The sequence below is a fragment of the Lynx rufus genome, unplaced genomic scaffold (genome assembly GCF_022079265.1).
Source record: "Lynx rufus isolate CCGP_SWC_20201006 ecotype Redwood Valley unplaced genomic scaffold, mLynRuf1.p SCAF_6, whole genome shotgun sequence".
In the NCBI taxonomy this organism is placed as follows: Eukaryota; Metazoa; Chordata; class Mammalia; order Carnivora; family Felidae; genus Lynx; species Lynx rufus.
The window spans coordinates 106,452,930-106,475,303 of NW_025814878.1; the positions used below are offsets into that span (position 1 = coordinate 106,452,930).

General features: G+C 56.0%; 1 protein-coding gene across 5 annotated transcripts in view; it reads right to left on the minus strand.

The window, feature by feature from the left end:
- Positions 1–22,374, minus strand: part of FOXP4 (forkhead box P4) — a 51,651-nt gene that overhangs the window by 14,460 nt on the left and 14,817 nt on the right. For 4 of the 5 annotated variants that reach the window (XM_047102465.1, XM_047102461.1, XM_047102464.1 and 1 more), the window contains exons 2-4: positions 18,899–19,130; positions 6,372–6,461; positions 148–270 (exon numbers count right to left, since the gene is read on the minus strand). In XM_047102465.1, the coding sequence (XP_046958421.1) occupies positions 148–270; positions 6,372–6,461; positions 18,899–19,114 (429 nt within the window). In that variant the 5' untranslated portion in view covers positions 19,115–19,130. The remainder of the gene's footprint in view (positions 1–147; positions 271–6,371; positions 6,462–18,898; positions 19,131–22,374) is intronic. The other variant, XM_047102463.1, reaches the window with a different exon arrangement.

The window sequence follows — 22,374 nt, forward strand, 5'->3', positions numbered from 1 at the left end:
TCCAGCCTGAGCAGTCTCTCTGGTTCCTGCCACTGCTTTGGCCAGCAGTGATGTTGGCAGTAAACAGGGTGGGAGATGGGAAGCCAGCACCTACCCTGCCCCCCACTCCTCTCTTAGACTTCCCAGCTGCCCCGGGGCCAGACTCACCTGCTGGAGCATGAGCGCTTGTTGCTGCTGGAGCAAGGCCTGCAGCTGTGGGGGTGACAGGATCTGCTGCATCTGTTGGGGGGTAAGCATCTGCGGCGACATCATGGCCACCGACACGGGCACCTGTGGGATTTGGCCCCATTAGCCTGCTCACCTCGATCCCACCCACAGTATGGCGGCATGGACTGGAGCGAGACTGCCTGGGTTCGAAACCTGGCTCTGCCACCTGCCAGCTGTGTGTCTTGCGACAAGTGACTTACCTCCCTGTTCTCTGTTTTCTGGTGGCTGAACAGGAAGGAGCGGTCAGTAGAACCTATAATGCTTCTCCCCCGGGGGACAGGCCACACTGGGCCCTTCCCAGTTCTTGCTCAGTCTAATCTGACAGCACTGTCTACAAGCTGGGCCTGGCCAGGAGGGCAGTCTGCAGCTATGGGAAGAACTCAGAAAGTGGCCCGCATGGCATGGGGACTCTGGCTCTGATCCCATACACGTCACAGACTCTCACATACCTGTCTAGACGGCACACACAGGTGTAGTTAAGTCAAAGGGGGGGAGGGGCGCGGGTGGAAAGCACACCAGGCAGGGAGTTTGGAGGCACGCTGCTGCTGCTAGCCCTGGAATGAATTTGCTGTGTGACCTCTAGGCAAGTCACTTGCCGTCTCTGGGGCATCAGTTTCCTCAAACGTGAAACAGGGATTGAACTACAAGAGAGAACTCCCAGTAGGAACGTGCAGGAGTCTCAAAGTAGAGCAGCTTTCTATCCCCTGCCCTGGGTTAGGCCTCTGTGGGAGGCCTGCAGGACCTAGCTACCAGCAAGAGGTTCCTGGAAAAGCAATAACATCATTCTTTTCTCGGCCCCACCTCCCTGAAATCCCCAGGCTGGGGCAGTCATCGCCAGGGAGGCCCAAGTTGCAACGTTGTCTTCTCCCGTTGTTTTGGCAGGGCAGGTGCCCTGATGGGGCTCTATGCCAACCCCACCGCTCTGAGCCCAGCTTGTCTAATCTCCCCTCCCACGGCCAAGCCCTAGAAGCGCCCCCACAACCCCCCCTTTCCCACACACAGCAGGCACTCACTGAGTGTTTGCACCCCTGAGCTGAAATACCTTCCCCAGCAGATCAGAGGCCCCTCTGCCAGCCCAGGCGTGGGGAGGGGTTCGGGCAGCCCAGTCAGGGAGGGGTATCCTGCAGGGACTTGTCCTGGGCAGGATGTGACAGGTTATGTCCTCAGGGGACTTGTGGCCCTGTCACCTCCCCCTCGCCTCATGGGTGGGGCAAGGGAGAGGAGTTGGTTCCCTTCTGGATCCCTGGCAGGGGCAGGACTCAGCCTCAAGCCACCAATTAGGGGCTTCCCTGATAGAGGAGCAGCAGGGGAAGTGTGGTGGATCCAGGGACATCGGGGAAGTCCCAGTGCCCCCGATTCTTCTCCCCCACCCCCACCCCCCACCAACAACTAGTGGCTGAGCCCCCGCCCTGGGCTTTTCTCCTTTATCCCAGTCATCTCTGTGCCAACAGCCTAGGGTGGGGCACACCCTAGCTCTTTAGCTGTGATGCTCTGTGTGAATGAAGGCTCCCAGGGGCCTCTAACGAGGAGCCTTAAATGGCAGGGTTGGGATTCACACCCAGGTCTGTGAACTCCATGGCTCCTGGTGTTTCTATGTCCCACACTGCCTTCTCCAGCCCAGAGCAGGTCTTGAGGAAGGTCTGGAAGAGTATGTGGAAACTGAACTTATCCAGGGAGCTGAGGGGTCAATGAGGCTGGAGATCCAAAGGCCAGCCTCCCTTTTTACAAGCATATTTGGAGGGGACTCTAGAAAGCCAGGGTGTAGGGGTCTTCTGGTCCTCGCTCTCGGAGGGGCCGGGGCCAAGGGGGCAGACAATGGCACAGACCCATGCCCCTTGCAGGCTGTCCCCAAAGCTGGGAGGTGGCTCAGCTGTCCTTTTTTTCCTCCTTCCATGGGGGTGCCCACCATGGTGGTATTGAGCTCAGTCCTGGATTCCTGAGGCAGGTGACCTAAGTTCCTGTCCCTGACACTGACCATCCTTTATACCCCATCTCATCTCCTACCAGACCTCCAATTGCTAATTACATGCCTTTAGGCACCCAGACCCTAAGTTCTACAAACTTTTGAAGCTGGCTCCTTTGTACATATTGTCTCACAAATCTTTACAGAACCCCGAGGAAGGAGGGTCTAATCCTCATACTATTGTACAGATGAGGAAACTGAGGCCCAGCGGAGTCAAATCACCTGCCTTTCCTCAAAGGCACAATGGGAGAAGGGGTAAGTGAAAGTGATTTGTAGGCCATCAAATTCCATACAAATGCAGGGAAAACTACTTTTAAAAACATTCTGGGTTTTCCTCTTCTCTTTTCTCTTCTCCCCCTTTCCCTCTCTCTTCCCCATGACTGCCCCTTAGGCCCGCCTGGAGCCCTGGAGGGTACTGCATGGCGAGGGTCCCCAAGGACCAGAGTTTGGGGCCTGTCATTCCCAGGGAGGACTCAATTTAGAGCCGGACATGGCCCAGGCAGGGAGGCAGACCAGACACCAGGGGATCTTTCCAGCCACTAGGGTTGTGAGTCACCGTGAGTGGCATGCAAGAAAGGATGTGGCATTTCCTTCCTTGGGGCTTTCCTACTTGGACGCAGGGGAATGGAAGAGATGACCTTGGAAGGCCTCCCTGGCCTCTGCCATTCCTGCCAAGTGGCCGAATAGCTGGCCGGAGAGGCGGCTGCAGAGATGTGGACAGATCACCTTGTGTGTACTTGTCCAGTGGGGCCAAGGGGGTCAAGAAAGGTCAGCGAAGTGGCTGCCGCATGCTGAGCTTCTGAACTGCCTGACCCCATCCGCCTCCTCCCATGCCCCTTAGGGTTCTGAGAACTGAGTTAGAGGGGTCCCCACTGACCCCTCACCAGGCTAGGATGTGTCAGGATAGGCACTGTCAGCCTGTCAGCTCAGCAAGGCCCGTGAGTCACTATCTGGAGAGTGGCCAGGACAGCTAAATGCTTACTAAAGCCCTGGCAGTGCGAGCCCTGGGCTAAATGCCGACAGCTGCCTCCAGCCCCTCCCTCAGGGACCCTGCCCAGGCCCCTGAGTCCTCCACCCACCATGACTACAGTGTGCTGGGCTGGGTGGCCTGACATAGAGGCAGCTTATCTGGGACCTGAGGGTTGGGAGGCTGTGCACCCCATGGATGCGATTTGGTGCCAGAATCAAGGACCCAAATTCAACCTCTTTTTTTTTTTTTTTTTTTTTAATTTTTTTTTTTTTCAACGTTTATTTATTTTTGGGACAGAGAGAGACACAGCATGAACGGGGGAGGGGCAGAGAGAGAGGGAGACACAGAATCGGAAACAGGCTCCAGGCTCTGAGCCATCAGCCCAGAGCCTGACGCGGGGCTCAAACTCACGGACCGCGAGATCGTGACCTGGCTGAAGTCGGACGCTTAACCGACTGCGCCACCCAGGCGCCCCCCAAATTCAACCTCTTAAGTGGTGTCTAAGGTCCTTGGCTTGGTGGAGAGACCAGGCCAGACAGGCCAGACGGGCCAGAGCTTGGTCTAGGTTAAACTCCCTTGCAAATGACCAGAAGGAAGTCGGCAGGCTAGTTCTGGGCTGGAGCTGCAGCAAGGAAGAAGTAAAGAAGTGGTGGGGCACCAAGGTGAACTTCCAGAAATTCTGGAGAAGATGATACAGAGGCTGGACAGAGCTAAGGGGCCTGGCCCTAGCCTACCATCATCCCCTCCACCCCCCAAAACTCCCAGCTACCTTTGCTGCCTTCTATAATTGACCCCTCCCTGCCTGGGGGCCCAGACTGGGGCACAAACTAGGCCATCTCCAGGCTAGGGGTGGAGACTCCAATGGTTCTAGAAACTTCTGAAGCTGGCTGCAGGAGAGGGGTCCTGAACATGGTGGGGAGGTGAGTGGGCAGCCAATCCTGTCTTGAGATGGGGAACAGAGCAGTGTCATGTGGGGGCCACTGTTAAAGGGCCGCCACCTATCTCCTTCTTTGAACCATTTCACTCACAGAAAAGCTATTTCTAGGCCCTGCGACCCAGTCAGACCCATCTCCTTAGAGATGACGAACCTAACGGTAGAGAGAAGAGGCAAGGAAGGTATCCAGGGTTGGGGGAGAAGGAGGACCAGTCAGAGCTCCAGGCTCCTGGAGAAGTACAGACGTGGCCCCATGAACCCCATCTCCCTGAGCCCAGAGAATCATCCCTGGGGACTACTGGTGTTCACTACTGTGCAAAGCACACACAATGTCACAGTGTTGACATTTAAGTTTAAATTCTGGAGCTAAGTTGTTTGGGGTCAAATCCTGGCTCTGTCCCTCATTAGCTGTGTGACTTTGGACACATTACTTAACCTATCTGGGCCAAAGTTTCCTCATCTGCAAGACGGCTAATAATAATAGCATCTATAGACCCCACAGGGTTGTGAGGATAGAGGGAGACAGAGGACACTCGTAAAGCACGTAGCGTCTGCCCCGTGGTAAGCACTCTGTAAATGTTAGTTTCGTCAGCACTGAGTAAGTATTTGATGAATGGATGACTCAGTCAGTGATTAGGAGGAGGAGGCAAGGAGAGAGGAGGCCTGAGAAAAGGATCATTTGATCTGTCCCTCTGACCAAAATGTCTGCCATCCAGGGTCACCCTTATTTGGCGGAAGGGGCCCTTCTCAGGAAGATTCCATGGTCTCCCTTCCCCTCTTAATGATTTCAGATCTCCTACGCCTCACGGCCAACGGTAAAGTCCTTTTTGATGCCTGACCTCGGTCTCTCCAACTACCATCTAGCTCCTTCCTTCTTGCCTTTGGGTCAGCAGGTCTCCTCTAGCTGGGGGAGCATTCCTGCTCCCCAGCCCACCCTTCCCTGTTCTTAGAAGGAGGTGGGAGTCTGGGCCCAGGGTGAGGACAACCCAGAGCAGTAGCCTGAAGACCACTCAGACCCAGGGAATATGTGGGGGGTGGAGGGATCCCTAATTCAAAGAGACCCAGTCCGGATACCACACGAGCATGAGAACCTTCTACATCATTGCAGTGTGAGAACTTTCTCCTCTGCCCATTACTGACCTTCCAGATTTTGTTCTCACCTCCCCACCCAGACCACTACCCATCTTGACCCAACTCCTCCCCCTTGAGGGCTGTCTCATTAGGTTCAAGACTTTAAAAGAGGGCCCCTGCTCAGGCCCCACATCTGTCAGTCACCTTGAACTTCTTCAAAGCATTTTCCGGAACATAAGCTTGTTTGACATAAAGCTCAGATACTCCTCAGAGCACCAGAATCTTCCCCCCGCCCCCCACCCCCACAAAGTCTAGTCCTGGGTCCTCCAAGCACAGTGCACCCCACCCCTGCTTACCTCCTCACTTTCCTCCTTCCTTCAGCACCCCCTCCCCAAACTCCAGAGCGATCAGTGCTCACCCTTCCTCCCCTGGATAAACTTCCTTTCAAAGCCCTGCTTAATCCTCTCCCCAATTCCAAGCCTCCCCTGCTGCTGTGGGGAGGGGTGGGGGAGCCGGGAAACAAGGCTGCAGGGCCCGGGGGAGGGGAGCTGGCTGCCCGAATCATGACCCACCCGACTCAGACCGCAATTCTCCCAAGTTCTTTGTGACACAAAAGGTAAACAGAAGGCCCGGCTTCCCTCCCCACCCCTCCACCCCCCCCACCTCCCCACCTCCCACAGATCTCCCCTCCCCCAGCCAGCCAGATGGGCCGGCAAGCTGGGGGAAGGGAGAGGGGGGGAAAAAAGGGCAGATTGTGCAAAGGAAAACAAAAGAGACAGAGAGACACCAAGAGACAGGAAACTGGGGGAGACAGAGTTGGTGGGTGAGAGATGGGGAGCAGCCTCTAAGAGAGAGCTGGGGAGAAAGGGACAGGCTGAATGATTCACAAGGATGGGGAAGCAGAAAGCTGAGAAGGGATGGGGACCCTGAGGGCAGAGCCAGGGAAGGGAAGCCAGGGGAGAGAGAGCTGCAGCTCACGGCCACAAACTCTGAGCCACAGACACAAAGAGGCTGAGCTGAGGAAGGCCTGGCTGATCAGGTGAAGCCAGAGAAAGAGAAGTTCTTCCACCCCATGCCTGCGCTGGCTGCATTTGCTTCTGGAAAGCTGCGCACTTTGTGGCACTGGGGGCTGGCAAGAGCAATCCTCCTGCTGGCCCTACCCCTCCCTCCGGGCCCAGTCACCCCCTCCCGACCTGCCCGGCCCCAGCCCACACCCTTCTCCTCACCTGCACCGCAGACTGCTTGCTGTCATTGCTGCCCGGGGAGCTCAGGCCCGAGGCCTGCTGCAGCAGGAACTGCCTGGCCACCTGGAGAGCCTGCAAGATAGGGGCTTGTCAGGGCAAGGTTTCCCTGCTCTAACAAAGGCCTGAAGGGCCCAGAGGGGGTGGTCGGGGGTCAGTGCAGGACCTGGGTTTCAGGGAGAGTCGGGGGGGGGGCAGCAAAGGGGACGAGGGCAGGCTAAGGTGGAAGGTCCTGGGGGTGAGTGACCAGGTCCCAGGGCCCACTTAGGCTTGGAGGTAAGGCCCAAAGTAGGAGTCCCTGAGAGAAGCCGCCAGGGCATGGGGATCAGAGCCTTTAGGTCCTGACTCTAGGACCTGAGAGGTTTTACTGGGACTCAGTGGGGGCAGCAAATGGAAGGGACAGCGGCCACGAAAGGACTCCAGGGGAAAGTGCAGCACTTGGACCCCAGGTACTAACAGTAGGTACTACTCGCTGAACATCTATTACGAGTCAGGCCCTTCACACACAAGATCTCGTTGAATCCTTCCTGTGAGGCTGGGAGCCAGGGATTGATTATCTGTTCCATTCTACGGCTGAGGAAATGGGAGTCTCCAGGAGGTAAAGGGACGTGCCCAGGATCACACAGCCAGGTGTCAGAGACAGGATCTGAGCCCAGGAAGCCTTGGCTGGGTGGCCGGTCTGGAGGCTATGGGAGGGGCATTTACTCGGAGTCACTAGGGCCATGAGGGCGGAATCTCAGGGTCCGAGCACTGTGTGGCTTTCTGAGTCGGGGGATCTGGGTGCAGGCCCTCGTGGTATGGGGGAATTCGGTCAAATCCTCAAGGGTGTGTCTGAACTACCAGCGAGTAGCTCCGACCTCACTGTGGCAGTCCGGGCTCAGAGGCCCTGGTGGCTTGGACAGGACTGTGGGCCGGCAGGGTGTGGAGGCTGCAGGTGGAGCAGGTCCGGCCCATCCGTGAGCCTGGAAGGTGAGCAGCGAGAGGTCTGGTGGGAGAGTGGGGGGTCAGGGAGGCAGCTGTAGGAAGTTCTCCATCCATAAGGACGGCCAGGCCCTCCATTGCCAGACTCTGAGTCACTATGTGTGTGGGGGGGGGGGGGGGGAGGGGAGAGGGAGTAGAGGCAGGGGATGTGGGGACCTGTCCTGAATCCACATTCCAGGAGCACAACACCTGTCTCCCCCCACATTCCACAAAGATCTCCTTCGACACCCCAGGCAGTTGTGTCCTGGCCTTTGATAGGGGGCTCTGGCACCAGACAGACCTGGGTTTGAACCCCAGTTGTGCTGCTTCCCAGCAGTATGACCTCGGGCAAATTACTTTCTCCCTGGGCTTCAGTCTCTTCTGCGAAACCAGGACACTACCCATTTCTGAAACACCAGGGGGATGAAAGGACCCCTGCCTGGCATCAGGGTGGCATCACGAAGCGTCTGCCCCCTTCCCTTCTCGGGAATCTCGGTTCTCTTCCTGGGCTCTCTCCCTTGGCTCCTTCGGCCAGTCCCCAGCACAGCCTCCTGCCCAGTGTACTTATGTAAGGAAGCATGCTCACCGCAGCTCCCTCACCTCTATCCACACACACACTTGTTTGTCCCCGTGTGGACTTCTGCTCTCTGACCTCACCACCACCAAGGCAAACCTTACGCAGTGCAATATGGACACGCTCATACACACTCCCCACCCAGCGAATGCTCACGGGGGGCCCACTGCACGTATATACGCGTCCTTCGTGGCCCCTTCTTAACTGCCATTGAACAGCTGAGCCACCCCCAGGCTTAAGCCTAGCTCCCCTTGGCACGGTTTCCAAATACTCACTTGTGTACCTCGGGTCACATGGCCCCCAGCAAACCTGGAGTTCAGATGCCTTCCCCAGTCCCCCAGGTCCTAGACCTTCCCCAGTACCCCATCCATTCCCCTAGGGAGGTGGCCTGAGCTTTCTTCTCCCAGATTGACTTCAGAAAGTAGAAATCTGACCTGAGTCAAAAGGCTCTGAGGGGCTTTGGAACGAGGGAGATGGGGTGAGGGAAGGAAGGGAGGTGGCCACGTGGTCATCAGGAAGGAGCCCCTGCCTCTACCTGCCTTAGTGACCTCCTCCAGGTCTACGGGAGTCAGACAGATGCTCTTTGTCCTCCAAAAGTGGAGGTGGGGTAGAGAGGTAGGAGGTCAGAGGTCAGGGGGCAAGCTGGGGGAAGAGGAAGGCTTGGAGAAGCTGGCCAGCCCAGGCAACCCAGAGTGGGGAGAGGGGAGCTGCAGGGGAGGGGCTTCCAGGGGAAGTTGGGGGGAGTTGGATTCACTCCCCACAGACTCTCTTGCTTTGTGGTCCCCTGGAGCACGAAATTACAAGATTTGTAGGAAAAAACGACAGGCCTTATAGTCTCAATCGGTGACAGGCCCTTCACTCGCCTTCGTGCCCTCCTCCCACTCGGGGCCTCCCCTGCAGGCCAGGTGACAGGGAGCCCGGCTACAGCCCCACTCACTTCTTCCTTCACGTTACTGAGCGCCTGCTGTGTGCCAGGTGCTGAGACACACAGAAGCCAACGCTGGCCTGCCCCAGGACCCGTGGCTGCGGGGCTGTGACGACGGCCGCCCCTCAGAGCCTGAGTAGAGGTGAGCACAGGGCACCACAGCCCAGAGAAGGCGGCGGCACTGGCTGCACTGCCTGGATTCCCAAAGGGCGGGCTCCTCAGGAGGACAGGAGGCTGGCATAGCGACCCCCGCTGCACAGAGGAGTGAAATGGCCCAGCAAGTCCCGGGACCTTGAAACCACTCCTGGGCTGACAGCAGGAAAGGCTGGAGGAGCCCACAGGGGGCCTCAGGTCATTAGGGTCAGAGTGCCTGCAGGCACTCCATTCATTCATTCATTCATTCGTTCATTCAGTCTCTCACATTCGTGGCCATCCACCTTGCACAGGCCCTGTGCTCAGAGGAGACAGGGAGGTGATGGTACACAGGGTTGTCTCGTGCAATTTGCTTACAGAGCTCAGCCCTGACCCAACTGAGAGTGGCATGGGTACCATCTAAAAGTCACGCTGTGCGTACCCAGGGTTAAGGGTGATGGGCAGACCCTGGACTTGGGGCCCAAGTTCCCCTCCCCAGATGGCCTGGACAAGGAAGGCCCTGACTGCTGCGTCCTCCAGTGTTGCTCCACTCCCCACTCCCCGCCACCGTCCACACATCCAGAGCCCCAGCTGGGGACAGCACTCTGGAAACTAGGGGGTCCCTCTGGCCCAGGATTCCCTCCTCCAGGGCAGTCACCCAAGGGATCAGGTAGAGCTGAGACTTTCTAAAGCCCCGCCTGACTCCTAGCCACCACTCTGACGTGCCAGGCATCCTCAACACTGGCTGCTGGCCCTGAGGCCTGATGACATCACCACTGCCTGCTGCTGAGAGCTGGGGGCAATGATGGCCCCCAACCCTGGACAGATCCAGCCCCACCTTCTCTGCTGATGCCGACCAGGTCATAGCCCCCCTGAAGACACCGATGTTATGAAATGTACCTGTGAGCCCCTCCCCAGCAGCAGGCACCCCTGCGAAATTCACTTTGGTCTAGGCTGAACAGGGTTGGCAGGGCAGGTGGACAAAGAGCTAGCATCGGTGTAGGGCCTTCTAGATCTTGCTGAAGCACGGGTCACTGTCTCCATCTTACAGACAAGGAAACTGAGACCCAAGGTCCCGCGGCCAGGAAATGGAGTCCACACACCTCTGATGCCCCAGCTCCCTTCACCCACTGGAGGGCCTTCACGATGCTGTGCATGGTCTCTCAGGGCCTGTGAATCTCTCCCCTAAGCCTGTGTGCTTTCCGCTGTCTACGTGTGAAAGGGAGGTAAAACTGGTTCAGGCCGGTAGACACGACCAAGGCAGGACTCTTCAGAAAGCCAGGCTCAATGTCCCTTCCCTGAGGGCCAGAGATATCCGAAGACGGCCTTGGGTGGCAAAAGGCATTCAGAATCCCACACCAAGGAGGAGCCATCATGGCAAACCTAGGAGGGAGGGAAGGAGAGGGAGAGGGGGCTCAGGGGCAGAATAGAAAACTGGGAGTCATCTGGCCTCTTAAATCCCCTCTCTCCACCCCTTGGACCTAAAACCTAATCTTCAGCTCTGGGGGACTTGGGCGGATAAGGTCTAGTTTTCCTCAAAAGGAGGCAGTGGTGGGCCATTCAGTTCATGGACGCTGGTGGACATCTGGATGCACATCCCGGCTCCACCATACACTGGGTGACCTTGGGTAAGTCACCTCACCTCGCTGAGCTTCAGCTTCTGTCTCTGCAAAGTAGGAAGAACCCTGTCCTTAACCCCCAGGGTTGTTGTGAAGCATACGTGAGGCACATGTAGCACTTACCACAGTGCCTGGCGCCCAGCGGGCCCTGAGCGGACATCAACTTTTGTCGTTACTATTTTTTTTTTTTTAAATTTTTTTTTCAACATTTTTATTTTTGGGACAGAAAGAGACAGAGCATGAACGGGGGAGGGGCAGAGAGACAGGGAGACACAGAATCGGAAACAGGCTCCAGGCTCCGAGCCATCCGCCCAGAGCCTGACGTGGGGCTCGAACTCACGGACCGCGAGATCGTGACCTGGCTGAAGTCGGACGCTTAACCGACTGCGCCACCCAGGCGCCCCTGTCGTTACTATTAATCTGCCACCTTCCCAGGCAGCTCCCGGTCACTTGTCCAGTGCCACCCAGCAGGACTTGCTAACCAAACCCTCCTCCGGGCTACACCGCCCCCCTTTCCCCCTCAAGCCTAAGAACGGTCTTGCTAATGAAGGCGAACTCTCCTCCCCCCACCGCCCATTCAGAAGTCATTAGCAGGATCTCCACAATTAGGAACAAATGGCTTATAACGGACAGGCATCCAGGGAGGGCGGCTGGGATGGAGGGGAACGAAGCCAGAGCTCTGAGGGCCACGGGGGCCCGCTCTGAAAAGAAAAACAAGTCTCGGAGCAGTAGGGTCTCCGCTTCGCAGGATGAGACCACACCCTCATTTCTGTCTCTGGGAATTCAGCGGGGAGGGACAGGCATCCTCTCCATGGGAGCTAGGTGCAGGGCTGTTCACTGGCCCCTTCCCCAGGCTGAGGATTAGGAGGGCGGGGATGGGGTGCTCAGAGACAAGCCTGAAGGGCTGAACTTTGAGAATGGAGCAGCAGAATCACCCAGACCTGGCAGGCCGGAAGCGTTAGAGCCATCTGGTCTCGTGTTTTCTAAACTGCTGGTCATGAGCTAATGGTGGGTCATAATATCAATGTAGGGGGCCCAAAAAATAGGGACACATACACCCTTATGTAAGAAAGCATCAGAGTTATTAAGGTAAGCAGAAGTATTGTTTCATGGAACGGTGTGTGCTAGGGCTCCACGTAAAATGTATCTCTTACGGTAGCTCTTAAGCTAAATGGTTTGTGAAGCATAGCTGTGGTTCGCTTCATAGAGGTGGCGACGGAGATACAGAGAGGGGCAGTGACATGCCCGAAGCCACACCGGAGCGGAAGCAGAGCCTGAATGGGCTCTGTGCAGGGAAGAGGAACCAGGAGCGGCCAGGCAAGATGGAGGACCTTCTAGCAAATTCTGGTTCCGTTTGGATCGTGGTGAGTGGCGGCCAAAATAAAATCCAAACTTCTTTTGTCTGCAGATAGCTAATTTGGGCAGAACTGAGAGAGAAATTATCTTGATATAGTTACTTTCAACTGGGGCTGGCTAGATTTAGGGGAAGGGGCATAAGGAGGTGATGGGGGGGGCGGGTTAGCCTATCCGAAACCCAAAGAGAGCCCCAGGAAAGTGCATCACCTGTCCCCCCCCCCCCCCGCATGGCCACAGTAGGGGGTCTCTATTCACTTATCGATAATTTAGCAAGTATTTGTGAAGCCCCACTGGGCACTCGCACTGTCCTAGACACCGGGGACACGGGGCATTTGCTTTAACGGGGATTACATTCTAATGGGATGAAGCATATACTAAAGCAAAGCCAAGCGGGTGAAGACATCAAAGAAGCGGGTGGTTAGCGTCACACAGGGAGGCTGGCTGGCTGGCTACTTAGGTCGTGCGGCCAGGGAAGGCCGCTGTGAGGGTGGGGAGGGAACCCTTTCAGGAGACAGTCTTCGCGGTGAACAAAAGAGCCCTGACATGGGACTCAGCTGGGAGCATTATAAACTATGAAGGCCAGTTCAGCCGTGCTGAGTGACCTAAGAGGAAGTCCCAGAGGTGAGCAGGAGCCAGATCATGGAGGGACCATGGTTTTCTTTCTCTCTTCGAAAACATTTTTTTGTAACATTTATTTATGTATTTTTGGAGCGAGAGAGAGCACGAGCACAAGCAGTGGAGGGGCAGAGAGAGAGAGAAAGACACAGGATCCAAAGCAGGCTGCAGGTTCTGAGCTATCAGCACAGAGCCTGATGTGGGGCTCAAACCCACGAACCATGAGGTCATGACCTGAGCTGAAGTTGGACGCTCAACTAACTGAGCCACCCAGGTGCCCCATCTTTCTTTCTTTTTTTTTTTTAATTTAAAAAAAAAAAAAAATATATATATATATATATATTTATTTTAGAGAGAGTGTGTGTGAGTGGGGAAGAGGGGCAGAGAGAGAGAGAGAGAGAGAGAGAGAATCCCAAGATCCCAAGCAGGTTCCACGATCAGTGCGGAGCCCTACATGGGGGCTCGATCCCATAACCCTGGGATCATGACCTGAGCCGAAATCAAGGGTCAGATACTCACTGCATCTGGGCAATACTTTATGCTTGAGGAAAAAATGCCACAGGATTTTAAGGAGGCAGTGATATAATCTCTGAGGGTAGATACATAACCCACTCCTAGTAAACAGTAGGTGCTTAATAAGAACTTGTTGATTTGAATTAAATAGGAAGCATTTTTTGGTCTACTGCTTGAAATGCAAGTCCTCTGAGGCCAGAGAGTGGAGGAAAGGGGCCCAGGGAGAAGGGTCAGAGGTCAGTGGTCCCAACCACTAAAGGTACTGACCTAGAGAGATCCAGGTTCTCTACCAGCCCTGCTTTGTCCTCCAGCAGAGACATAAAAATGAAATGACACAGAGAAGGGGGGCAAGGAGGATGGGGAAGAGGAGACCATAAAACCCCCGAAGTGATTCTACACCTTTTTCCCTTGGAAAAAAAAAAAAAAAAAAAAAAGCTTTTTGGAAAGGCTGTAAATTTTTTTTACACCAACCTCGTAAAAATGACATCGGCGCATTCTCAAATTAGAACCATTAAAATGAAAACCAGCAACGCACTGATACAAGCAGGCCCAGCCCACGTGGGTGGGAGACTCAGAGCCTGGGTGCACAGCCGGGTTTCAGGCCCCCTTTCTCACCAACGCCAGGAATGGCCGGCCTCCCACCTCCGGGAGATTAGAATTAACAAGTGACCCCAACTGCTCTGAAGCGGTTAAGGGGCTCCTCTGTGGCTCCCTCATTCCCTCCTGGCTCTGCGGGGGGGGGCTTGATCGCTTGGGATGCCTCCCAGACTCACAGCAGCTGTGGGGTCTCCGGAAGTGGGTGTCTCTCCAGGTCTGGGATCAGAGCCACTGTGCGCCCAGCTGCTACCCTCACACTAGTGCTTCTATAGGGAGCTCAAGTGTGGGGCACAGAGCGGGACATGTAGGGGCATGTGAGTCCCTTCCCAAGGACTCTCACCGGGCTTCTCAGAATAAAGGGGCTCCCCTGGTGCAAAACTAGCTGGCCCGCCAAGGGGTGGCCCTGGGATGTGACCCTCTCCACTTTAATCTTTCACACTCAGAAGAGGAAACATTCAGCCACCCCTCCCCCAAATTCTCCCTTCTGTCTCCAAATTCCCAATGAGTAAGGACAAGAACCCTGGCATAAAAGGGGGTTGGCCTGGGAAAGAGGAAGTCTCAGAATTCCATACCAGAAGGGAAGGCTAGCGGTAGAGTGGGCTGGTTCCCTCCCAGTCCCAGCAAAGCAAGGACCTGGGCCCCTTTTCCTGGGCCCGGGGCCTCTCCTCTGCCTTTTCCACCCTTCTTGCCCTAGCACCCTCCTGGGGACTTGGAGGCAGACACATAAAACAGGGTGGCCTTTGGCTTAGTAACCCAGGAAGGATATAAGAAGGGGGTTAAGGCCTTCTCCCTGCACAACCCCAAAGAATGCCTTCCTGCTGGGCCCTACTCACCGGCCCTCTGTTCCAGCAGCGGTGGGAAAGTAGTTTCCACATGCTATGCTACAGCTGTTGGAGAGTCAAGGGCTTCACTGACAAGTTCCTAAGTCTCCTCTCTGGGGCGCTGGGGCCCCAACTCTCCCTTCAGGCCCCCCTCCCCCCCCCCCGCCACGCCTCCTGGGGAAGAGCTCATTCTACCAAAAGAAGAGTCCAAAAGGTGTGGGACCAGAGAGGAAGAGTAAATCTGGGGCATGAGTCCCAGGGAGAAATGGGCCCCAGACCTGAAGACTGAAGACCACTGAGGACTGTGTGAGGTGGGGGGGGGGGGTGTCTGTGCTAATTCACCCTAGAAGGCTCCCCTTTCTACCCCATCCCCCTAAGTAGCCTGGGCAGAGTTCAGCCAGATGGGGGAAGGAAACAAAAATGTCTTCCATTCTTCTTTTCCTCCTCGCCCTGACGTCCCCCCACCCCGACCATCTCTTAGGAGGGGGTGAGTTAAAAGCCCATTAATGTGCAGAGCCCCCCAACGTCTTTGAATCTCCTCACAGGATGTGAACAGGGTGGGATTTGGCCTCGGTTGCCACAGCAACTGCGGTGGGAGTTCCCAGACGCTAGGCAACCCTCCCGTGACCCTCGCTGACCTGTCACCCCCGAAACCCGAGGACAATGGAAGTGCAGGCTCCGGAGGCCCAGGACGCCTTTCAGCACAGCCGCCAAGAGCCCTGCCAGCCCCCACCCTGCCTGGCCCAGCCCTCCCGGCCCCAGGTCCAGCTCTCCTGGGCCAGAGCGGCCTGGCCTGTCCCCAAGGCCTCTGTAGGCCCTCCACCTCCCACACTCATCCCGGCCCTCACTGCCCCCCATCACAGAGCTCAAAGGGTATCCGTGCAGTCCCTGGGGAAAGCCCACACACACTGGGAACATTTCATACAGGTGAAACCAGAATAGGAGGAAATGCAAGGGCAACCTTCAAAAAAAAAGCCATCAGAGGGAAATAAGGGAGGAAGGAGCCATGAGGAAGGAGACTCTGCCTTGGTGAAGGAAGGGGACGGCAACGGGAGGTGGCTGGCAGGTCTGCTGGGTCCAGGGTATTCTTTAATAGCTGCTGGGGATCATCACCTCCAGCTGGCTGGCCAGCAGGGTGCTGGTACAAATAAGGTTCGATGCTTGTTTGCTGAATGAATGCACACTCCAAGGCCTTCTTCTCAGGGAACGTTCTCCATAAGGGGGTGAGATAGGAGACCCCACGAAAGCCCCAAGGACAGAGTGGAGGTGGTGTGGCTCTATCACTCATCCATAAGCGGGTTGACAGGAGGGAGCCGGAAGCTGGGGCCTTGATGGCTGAAACGGGGCAGCCAGCCACGGACCCTCTCTCCAGTCAGATGGGGCCTGGCAGCCACGCCATGTCACCCCCTTACTCCCACCCCCCAGCCTCTGTTTAAACAAGCTCCCGGCTTGCTGTTGCATGGAAACGAGTGCCTGATCTTGTTCCAAAGTGATGCGGCCACCGTCTCTAGTACTGTTTGTTTCAGCCTGAAGTCCTGTCACTGGCCTGACTTCTGACTTGCCCTGTTTATCTCTCTCTCCTCAGTCAACTCATTACTCCCAAAGGCTAAGACTGCACTTCCAGGGCTTGTTTACCTAGAGTGGAGGGACAGAGACCAACAGGCAGATGGAAACGGGGAGAGGGGCTTGGTGGCCCAAGGAGGCGGGATGGGACTAATGCAGACCGTACACCCACCCCCAACCTCCCTCTACAGTGGCTCCTTAGGGCTGGCAGTGTTGCTTTTGTTTGTTTATTTTAAGAGCTTTTAGGGTTGGGAATAGAGTCCTCTCATACACTCACCAGCAGACGTTTAGTTTAGCACCTACTATGCTCCAGGCCTTACTCCCTCCACTTCCTACAAGGGACTGTGTGAGGTGGCAGCAGCCAAAAGGAGGCTGTGTTGAGTCCTGAACTAGGAATTGGGAGACCTGAGGTCTAGCTGCAGCTGTTCCTGTGTCACCTGGACCAGCCAGTGCCCCCCTCACCTGTGAAATGGGAATAATAGTAACACCCACTTCCCAGGGCTGGGGAGGCAGTTAAATGACACCATGTAGGAGAAAGACCCAAAGCACCAAACAGAGGCAAGGTATTTGTTGGTTTGTCCTCAAAGGACTTCCTGGATGGGATGGAGGAGAGGGAGGAGGAACCCGTTGGGTCAGGCTTTCTTCCCCACAGTTATTCTACTCCACAAACAATCAGGAACATTTGTTGTTGGGGGTACCAGAGAGTGTTACCCCTGAAGCTTTCCTCAAAGCCTTGCTTGTACGGGGGTAGAAGGACCGTCCACAGACTTTCCCTTTAATTGAAACATTTATAATTGTAATTTTGCAGCGTTCTCTCATAGTTTGGAGCCAATAGAACCTTTTTAAAGTCTCAAATATTTTCCTTGGCCCCAGGCCCCAGGCCCATAGTGAGCCCAAATGGATAAAACAGCCGTCCGCCTGCCTCCAAAGCTCCACCCCAGTTTATTTGTGAAACAGATATAGGATTTTCCAGGACTTTGGGATAGTCCCCAAAACAAACAGGAATAACTAGAACGTGGAATATAGATGGCAAAACATGGCTTGTGTGCAATGCAGAATGAAGAAACCTGATCAGTACAGACAGTTCTGTCTCTCCCTGCCCTACACATCTCCCCAGTTATAGAGATATCTGTGTTTACTCTGCAGTTTTAAGTAATTGTTTTAAAAGACACTTTCCAGTTTCAGTATTCTCCCACAGCCCATCCCCCACCACATTCAAATCTTTCCTAGCTCTGTGTGCATAGAGGTGAGGGAGGGGAAGAGGTGGCTGTATAAAATGGGTGGCCTTGGAGACTTCCGGTGGGGTGTGTTTGTTATTTTCCTAAGGGGTAGGTTTTGCCCTTTGACCTTCTGTCCCCGGTAGGTGGCACAGACTCTGAGGGTCTCTTCCGCAGAGATCCTGCTTAGGAAGTCTTGGGAGATGCCAGCAAACTCCCCAGTGCTATCTCCCCAGGGAAAGGTGACAGGTCCTTCCTGTTCCCCTGTCCATAGTTTCCAAGAGGAAGTGATTTCTAAAGTCCTCAGTTCGGTTAGTATCCACATCAACCACGCACTGTGTGCAGGGATCTCACACTCAAATTGCACCTGATCCTAAAAACCCTGTACTTTAGGGTGTCAAGGAGGCCAAGGCTCAGGGAGGGCCCATGACTAGGTCAAGGTCACACTGCTGTAAGAGGCTGGCTGGGACTTAACCTGGGTTTGTTCAGTTTGTGTTAGTGATAGCTGAGCAACTCAGTGCAGGGTGCTGGGCTTCCAGTCTGACCTTGGGTTCCACAAGTGTGGTGGGAAAGGGCCCCTTAGGGGCTATGCAGTTGAGGGAGGAGCCCCAGCGTGAGCCTGGGAGAGAGCCTGAGGGCAATATGGGTACACACATCTGTGCATGCTTGAGGCATGGGCGGGGACTACATGTAGACCCGACTTTTCCACATTCCCAGCAGAGCCCCCAAGGGGCTGTGCCGCCAGTGTGCCTGGCTGAGCAGTCAAATGAGAGAAGGAGAATCCCAAGGCTGAGGCTGGCTGGGCCGGTTCTCCTGAACTTGTCAAGCATGATTCTCCATTTTTCCAGGGGTGGGGCCATGGGGCCAGGGCCTGGGGCCCCTGCTCTGTCATCATCCAACCAGGCTCCCCACCCCAGAGCCTCTGGAACGTCAGCAGCTGGTCTTGAACTCCTGAACTCTGCAGTTGAGGGTGGGAATAACGAAGGGGGGAAATGGGAAGGCGGACGCAGATAGGGATCCCCAGTCTGAGCCCTAAAAATGGAGGCCTGACTTTGCCTGTTGCTCTTGGCCTTTTCCTAGGAGCTTTGGACTCTGGTGCCTGGAAGTTTAATTTCTTCACAGCTTGGGTCAGGGGCCCAGGCAGACATGGAGGTGGGGAATGTTTTACAATACAAATAAAGTGAAGACGGTGTATACACAGTCCCCTTCCTCCAAGGGGCATGCACCTAAAGCGGGGTCTCCCTCTCCCAACGCTGTTCACTTAGCCAGTGTGCAGGAGGAGAGCCCAGGCGCCCAGCCATCCCAGACGCACACTCTCCAGCCTACTGCCCAGGCATCTGTCTTCGTGGGTCTTTCTGAGACTGCCCTAAGCTCCCTGACCTCGGGGCCTCCTGGGTCCCACTTCTCCTGGGAGCCCCCGCTCTCCCTCTGCCTGCCTCAAGGGGGCCACTAGAATTGGAGGGAGCAGGAGTCCTTGGAGGGCTGGCCCTTTTCAAGAAGGTTGAAAGTGAGGCTGCTGGGCAGGAAGCCTGGGGCCCACGTCGTCGTCAGGAGGGAGGGGGAAGAGGCCAGGCGAGCCCCCTCTCCTCCCGGTGGCCGGGAAGGGGCGGCTGCTCCTACCTGTTGCTGCTGGAAGTGCAGCAGCTCCGCGGGGCTCATCTCGCCGTTGCTGTCGGCGCCCGCAGCCGCGTCCCTGCCCGCGCCGCCTCCGCCGGTGCCCGAAGCCCCGGCCCCGCCGCCGCCGCCGCCGCCATCCGCCTGCCCGGAGATGCTGCCCACGCCGTTCTGACCAGACGGAGCCGACCTGATTGTCTCCGAGGCGGATTCCACCATCATGTCGCTCTAGCGGGACCTAGTGGGGGAGGAGAGATGTGGGGGAGGGGCTGAGACTCCAGGCTGGACAGGGTTCTACCCCAGGGGTGGCCACCGAAACCCCTCAACACCAACAAAAAGCCCCTTAACCACCCCCCACCCCCAACATCACACTACCGCCATCCTCCCCAGTCCTAGGGCATCGCCTCCTCCTCAACTTCCTGGAAGCAGCTCCTGGGAACCCTCTTGGGGGGCGGCCCCCCTCCCAATGTCACCCTCTCCCCTCGGCCCCAGGGAGGGGGCAGCTTCAGGCTGAGGCTGCCCCACTGCCCTCCTCCCCCACATTTTCTAGACTTCCAGGAGACCTTGGCAGGGAAGGGGAGGAGGTGATGCCTTCACCCCTGCCCCTGGGGAGGGTGGTGTCAGAAACCTGTTTTGGCCTCTCCCTCCAGGCCAGGGCCTTGGGGAAGCTAGGGTCCAGCTAGGATAGCAAAGGGATAGGTTGCACCCCAGCCCCACCAACATGAATGACCTCTCTGTCTGTTCCCCATAGATAGAGACCAACCAGGGCAGGGCCTCCTTATAGGGTCTCCTTCCCCAGGACCCAGAAAGGCTCTAATCTATGTTTGTTCCATAGTAAAAGTGGTTGCCCTTTTGCCCAGCACCTACTGGGAGCCACTCAGGTGGGCCTGGAGGTGTGCAGGGAAGGCAGCCAGTGGTCCCACGTCTCTGACCTTCCATTCTAAAGCCCTCAGCCCAGCACCTGGCCAAAAGTAGACACCCAATAACCTTCACTGTTTCTACAAACACCATGGTTCCTTCTTTTACAGATGGGAAAACTGAGAGTCCAGAGAGTTCGGGGCAAAGAGTCAAGGCCTGAATCCTGTGCCCTCCCTCCCTCCCTTCCCTAGCTGCTTTTCAACGAGTGGTGGAAACATTCCCAGAAAGAGAGGGAATGTTTGGAGCGGTCAAAGGTAGCCAGGCAAAGGAGGAGGCCCGAGCTTCCTTCTTCCACTCAAGGAGGTTCCCACATCTTTGGGGCAGGGGCAGGGGGCATGTAGGAGCACAGTGTGACGCAGATAGGGGGCTTTGGCATCCAGGGCTGCTTTCAAAGTCTGCAGTGTCCCCAGTCCCCGGCTATCCCCAAAGCCATAGCCCCTTGAGAGGAACGTGGATTGCAGTTAAAAGGGACCTGGTTGGTATCCATCACTGATCTTTGACTCAGGTCTTAAACTCCCTTAAACCTCGGGCGCCTGGCTGGCTCAGTCGGAAGAGCATGTGACTTCTGATCTCAACGGGCCCCACGGTGGGTATAGAGATTACTTAAAAAAAAAAACAACCAAACAACAAAAAACTCAGCCCTAACCCTCAGTTTCTTTGTCTGTAAAAGTTATTAATTTCAGCCTCTTAAGAGTTCTGTGAGGAGGAAATACAACAGCACACGTAAACCACTCAGGGGTGTCCACTCCAATCCACCCCTTCTCCACCTGCCCTATTTGTAAGGCTGAAGACTCTCAGGCTTAGAGAGGCCAAGACCACATAGAGCTTGAGGAGTCTATGGAAGCCAGCCAGTGTTCTTTCTTCCCTTCTTGATCCCTTTTTGGCCTAGGCAGACCCACAACCACATGGGACTCCCCACAGGTAAGTGGATGAGGGCCTTTGCAGGAAGCAGACCAGAAAGCTGCTGGGAGAGACTGGATTATTTCTCTGGATCTCTCTTGGCCCGAAAATTCTCTCCCTTCACTCCAGAAGAACTCTTTTCCCTCGCTCTGCTGGGCCACTTGCTGTTTTTGTCCCTGCTGGAAGCAGAGTTGGGAGCCGTGTGAGGGTATTGGAGGGATTGGTGGGGGCGGGGGGACTGAGAGGTGCTAAGGGGTCCACGGGGAGCCCACCGGTCACGTGTGCCACATCGCTGCTCTTGTGGCCCCTCTCCATCTGTGACTCTAGGTTTCTTTGTCCTAGTGGATGGATCTGTGTGGCTTCCTGGGTGACCCTGTGCTGTTAGCGTGTCCCATGTTTGTGCATTTCTGTGTGTTTCCAAGGGTTTGTCTCCCCAGCGCCCACCCCCAGTGGCCGCTCCCACTCCTGAGTTCCGAGAGGAGGTGGGCCAGGGGCGAGGGTGAGGTTGGGGGCGATGGTTCGGAAGAGATTGAGCACTTGGTCCCAGGCCTTAATGGCCATGTCAGCCCGAGGGCCAGTGGCTGCCAAATGATGGATGGGGTGGGCGCCATCCTCCACCCGTCAGAGCACAGGGCCCCAGCCCCCTCCTCCGAGCCACCCACCCTGATCCCTGCCATCGGCCTACAGAGCACCTTCCCCCACTCAGGCCTGGGCCCCAGCTACACATAAGGGGGATGGGGAGACAGCAGAGGCCCACTCTGCTTCCTCTCCCCCAATCCTGGCCCTGCTTGGGGTGGAGAGCAGCTGCCTGCCTTGATTCCAAGTCTAGCTTCTCTGAGATCTGAGAACTCCTGGGCCCCAGGGGACAAAGACTAGAGCCTCAGGGGTGTGTGTGTGTGTGTGTGTGTGTGTGTGCAAAGGAGAAAGGAAAGAGAATCCAGCACTTTCCCTGGGGTAAAGGAGAGTGCCCCCCCTTCCAGCACTCATGCACACACACAGTATAAAGTTGTAGATCAGACAGCAAGTTTGGAAAAAGGGAGAAAAAAGGAAGGAGGCTCCTAACAGAGGTGTCCCTTTCTTTTCTGTCTTTTTATGGGGGGGGGGGTAACAGAGCGACACCCAGTGAACAACATAATTGCTGCAATGTGGCGTGTAATAATAGCTATTCAGGGGCCGATCATTCATATTAAACAGGGTGAAGCAAGCCTCTCATTTGCATGCTTGAGATTATATGCATTTGAAAAGTCATTTCCGCAGGGTGTATGAATGGCATTAATTCCCATGTGGCACGCTCTGCCCTCTCCCGGGGCTTTCACCTCCTTCCATGCTCCCACCCGCCCACCAACATACACCCAAACCTGCACGTGTTCCCTGTATCTCCGCAACCTCACCTCCTCTACCCTGGGACACCCTGCCCTCTGAAGATGAGCACACCAGCAGCCTCATGCCTCCTGCCCATCTCTCCGCTGGGCATTGCAACAGCACTGGGGTGTTCCCTGCATGGTGGGTGAGCGGGCTCAGAGGGCCAGACAGCCAGGCACGGGGTGCAGACGCAGGCCTTTACAGCAATGCCCAGAGAGCCCGGACTCTGGCTAAGGCAGGGGCCTGGGCTCAGCCACAACCAGCTGTGAATCCTTTGCCTTCCTCCTCCTTTGGGGCTCAAT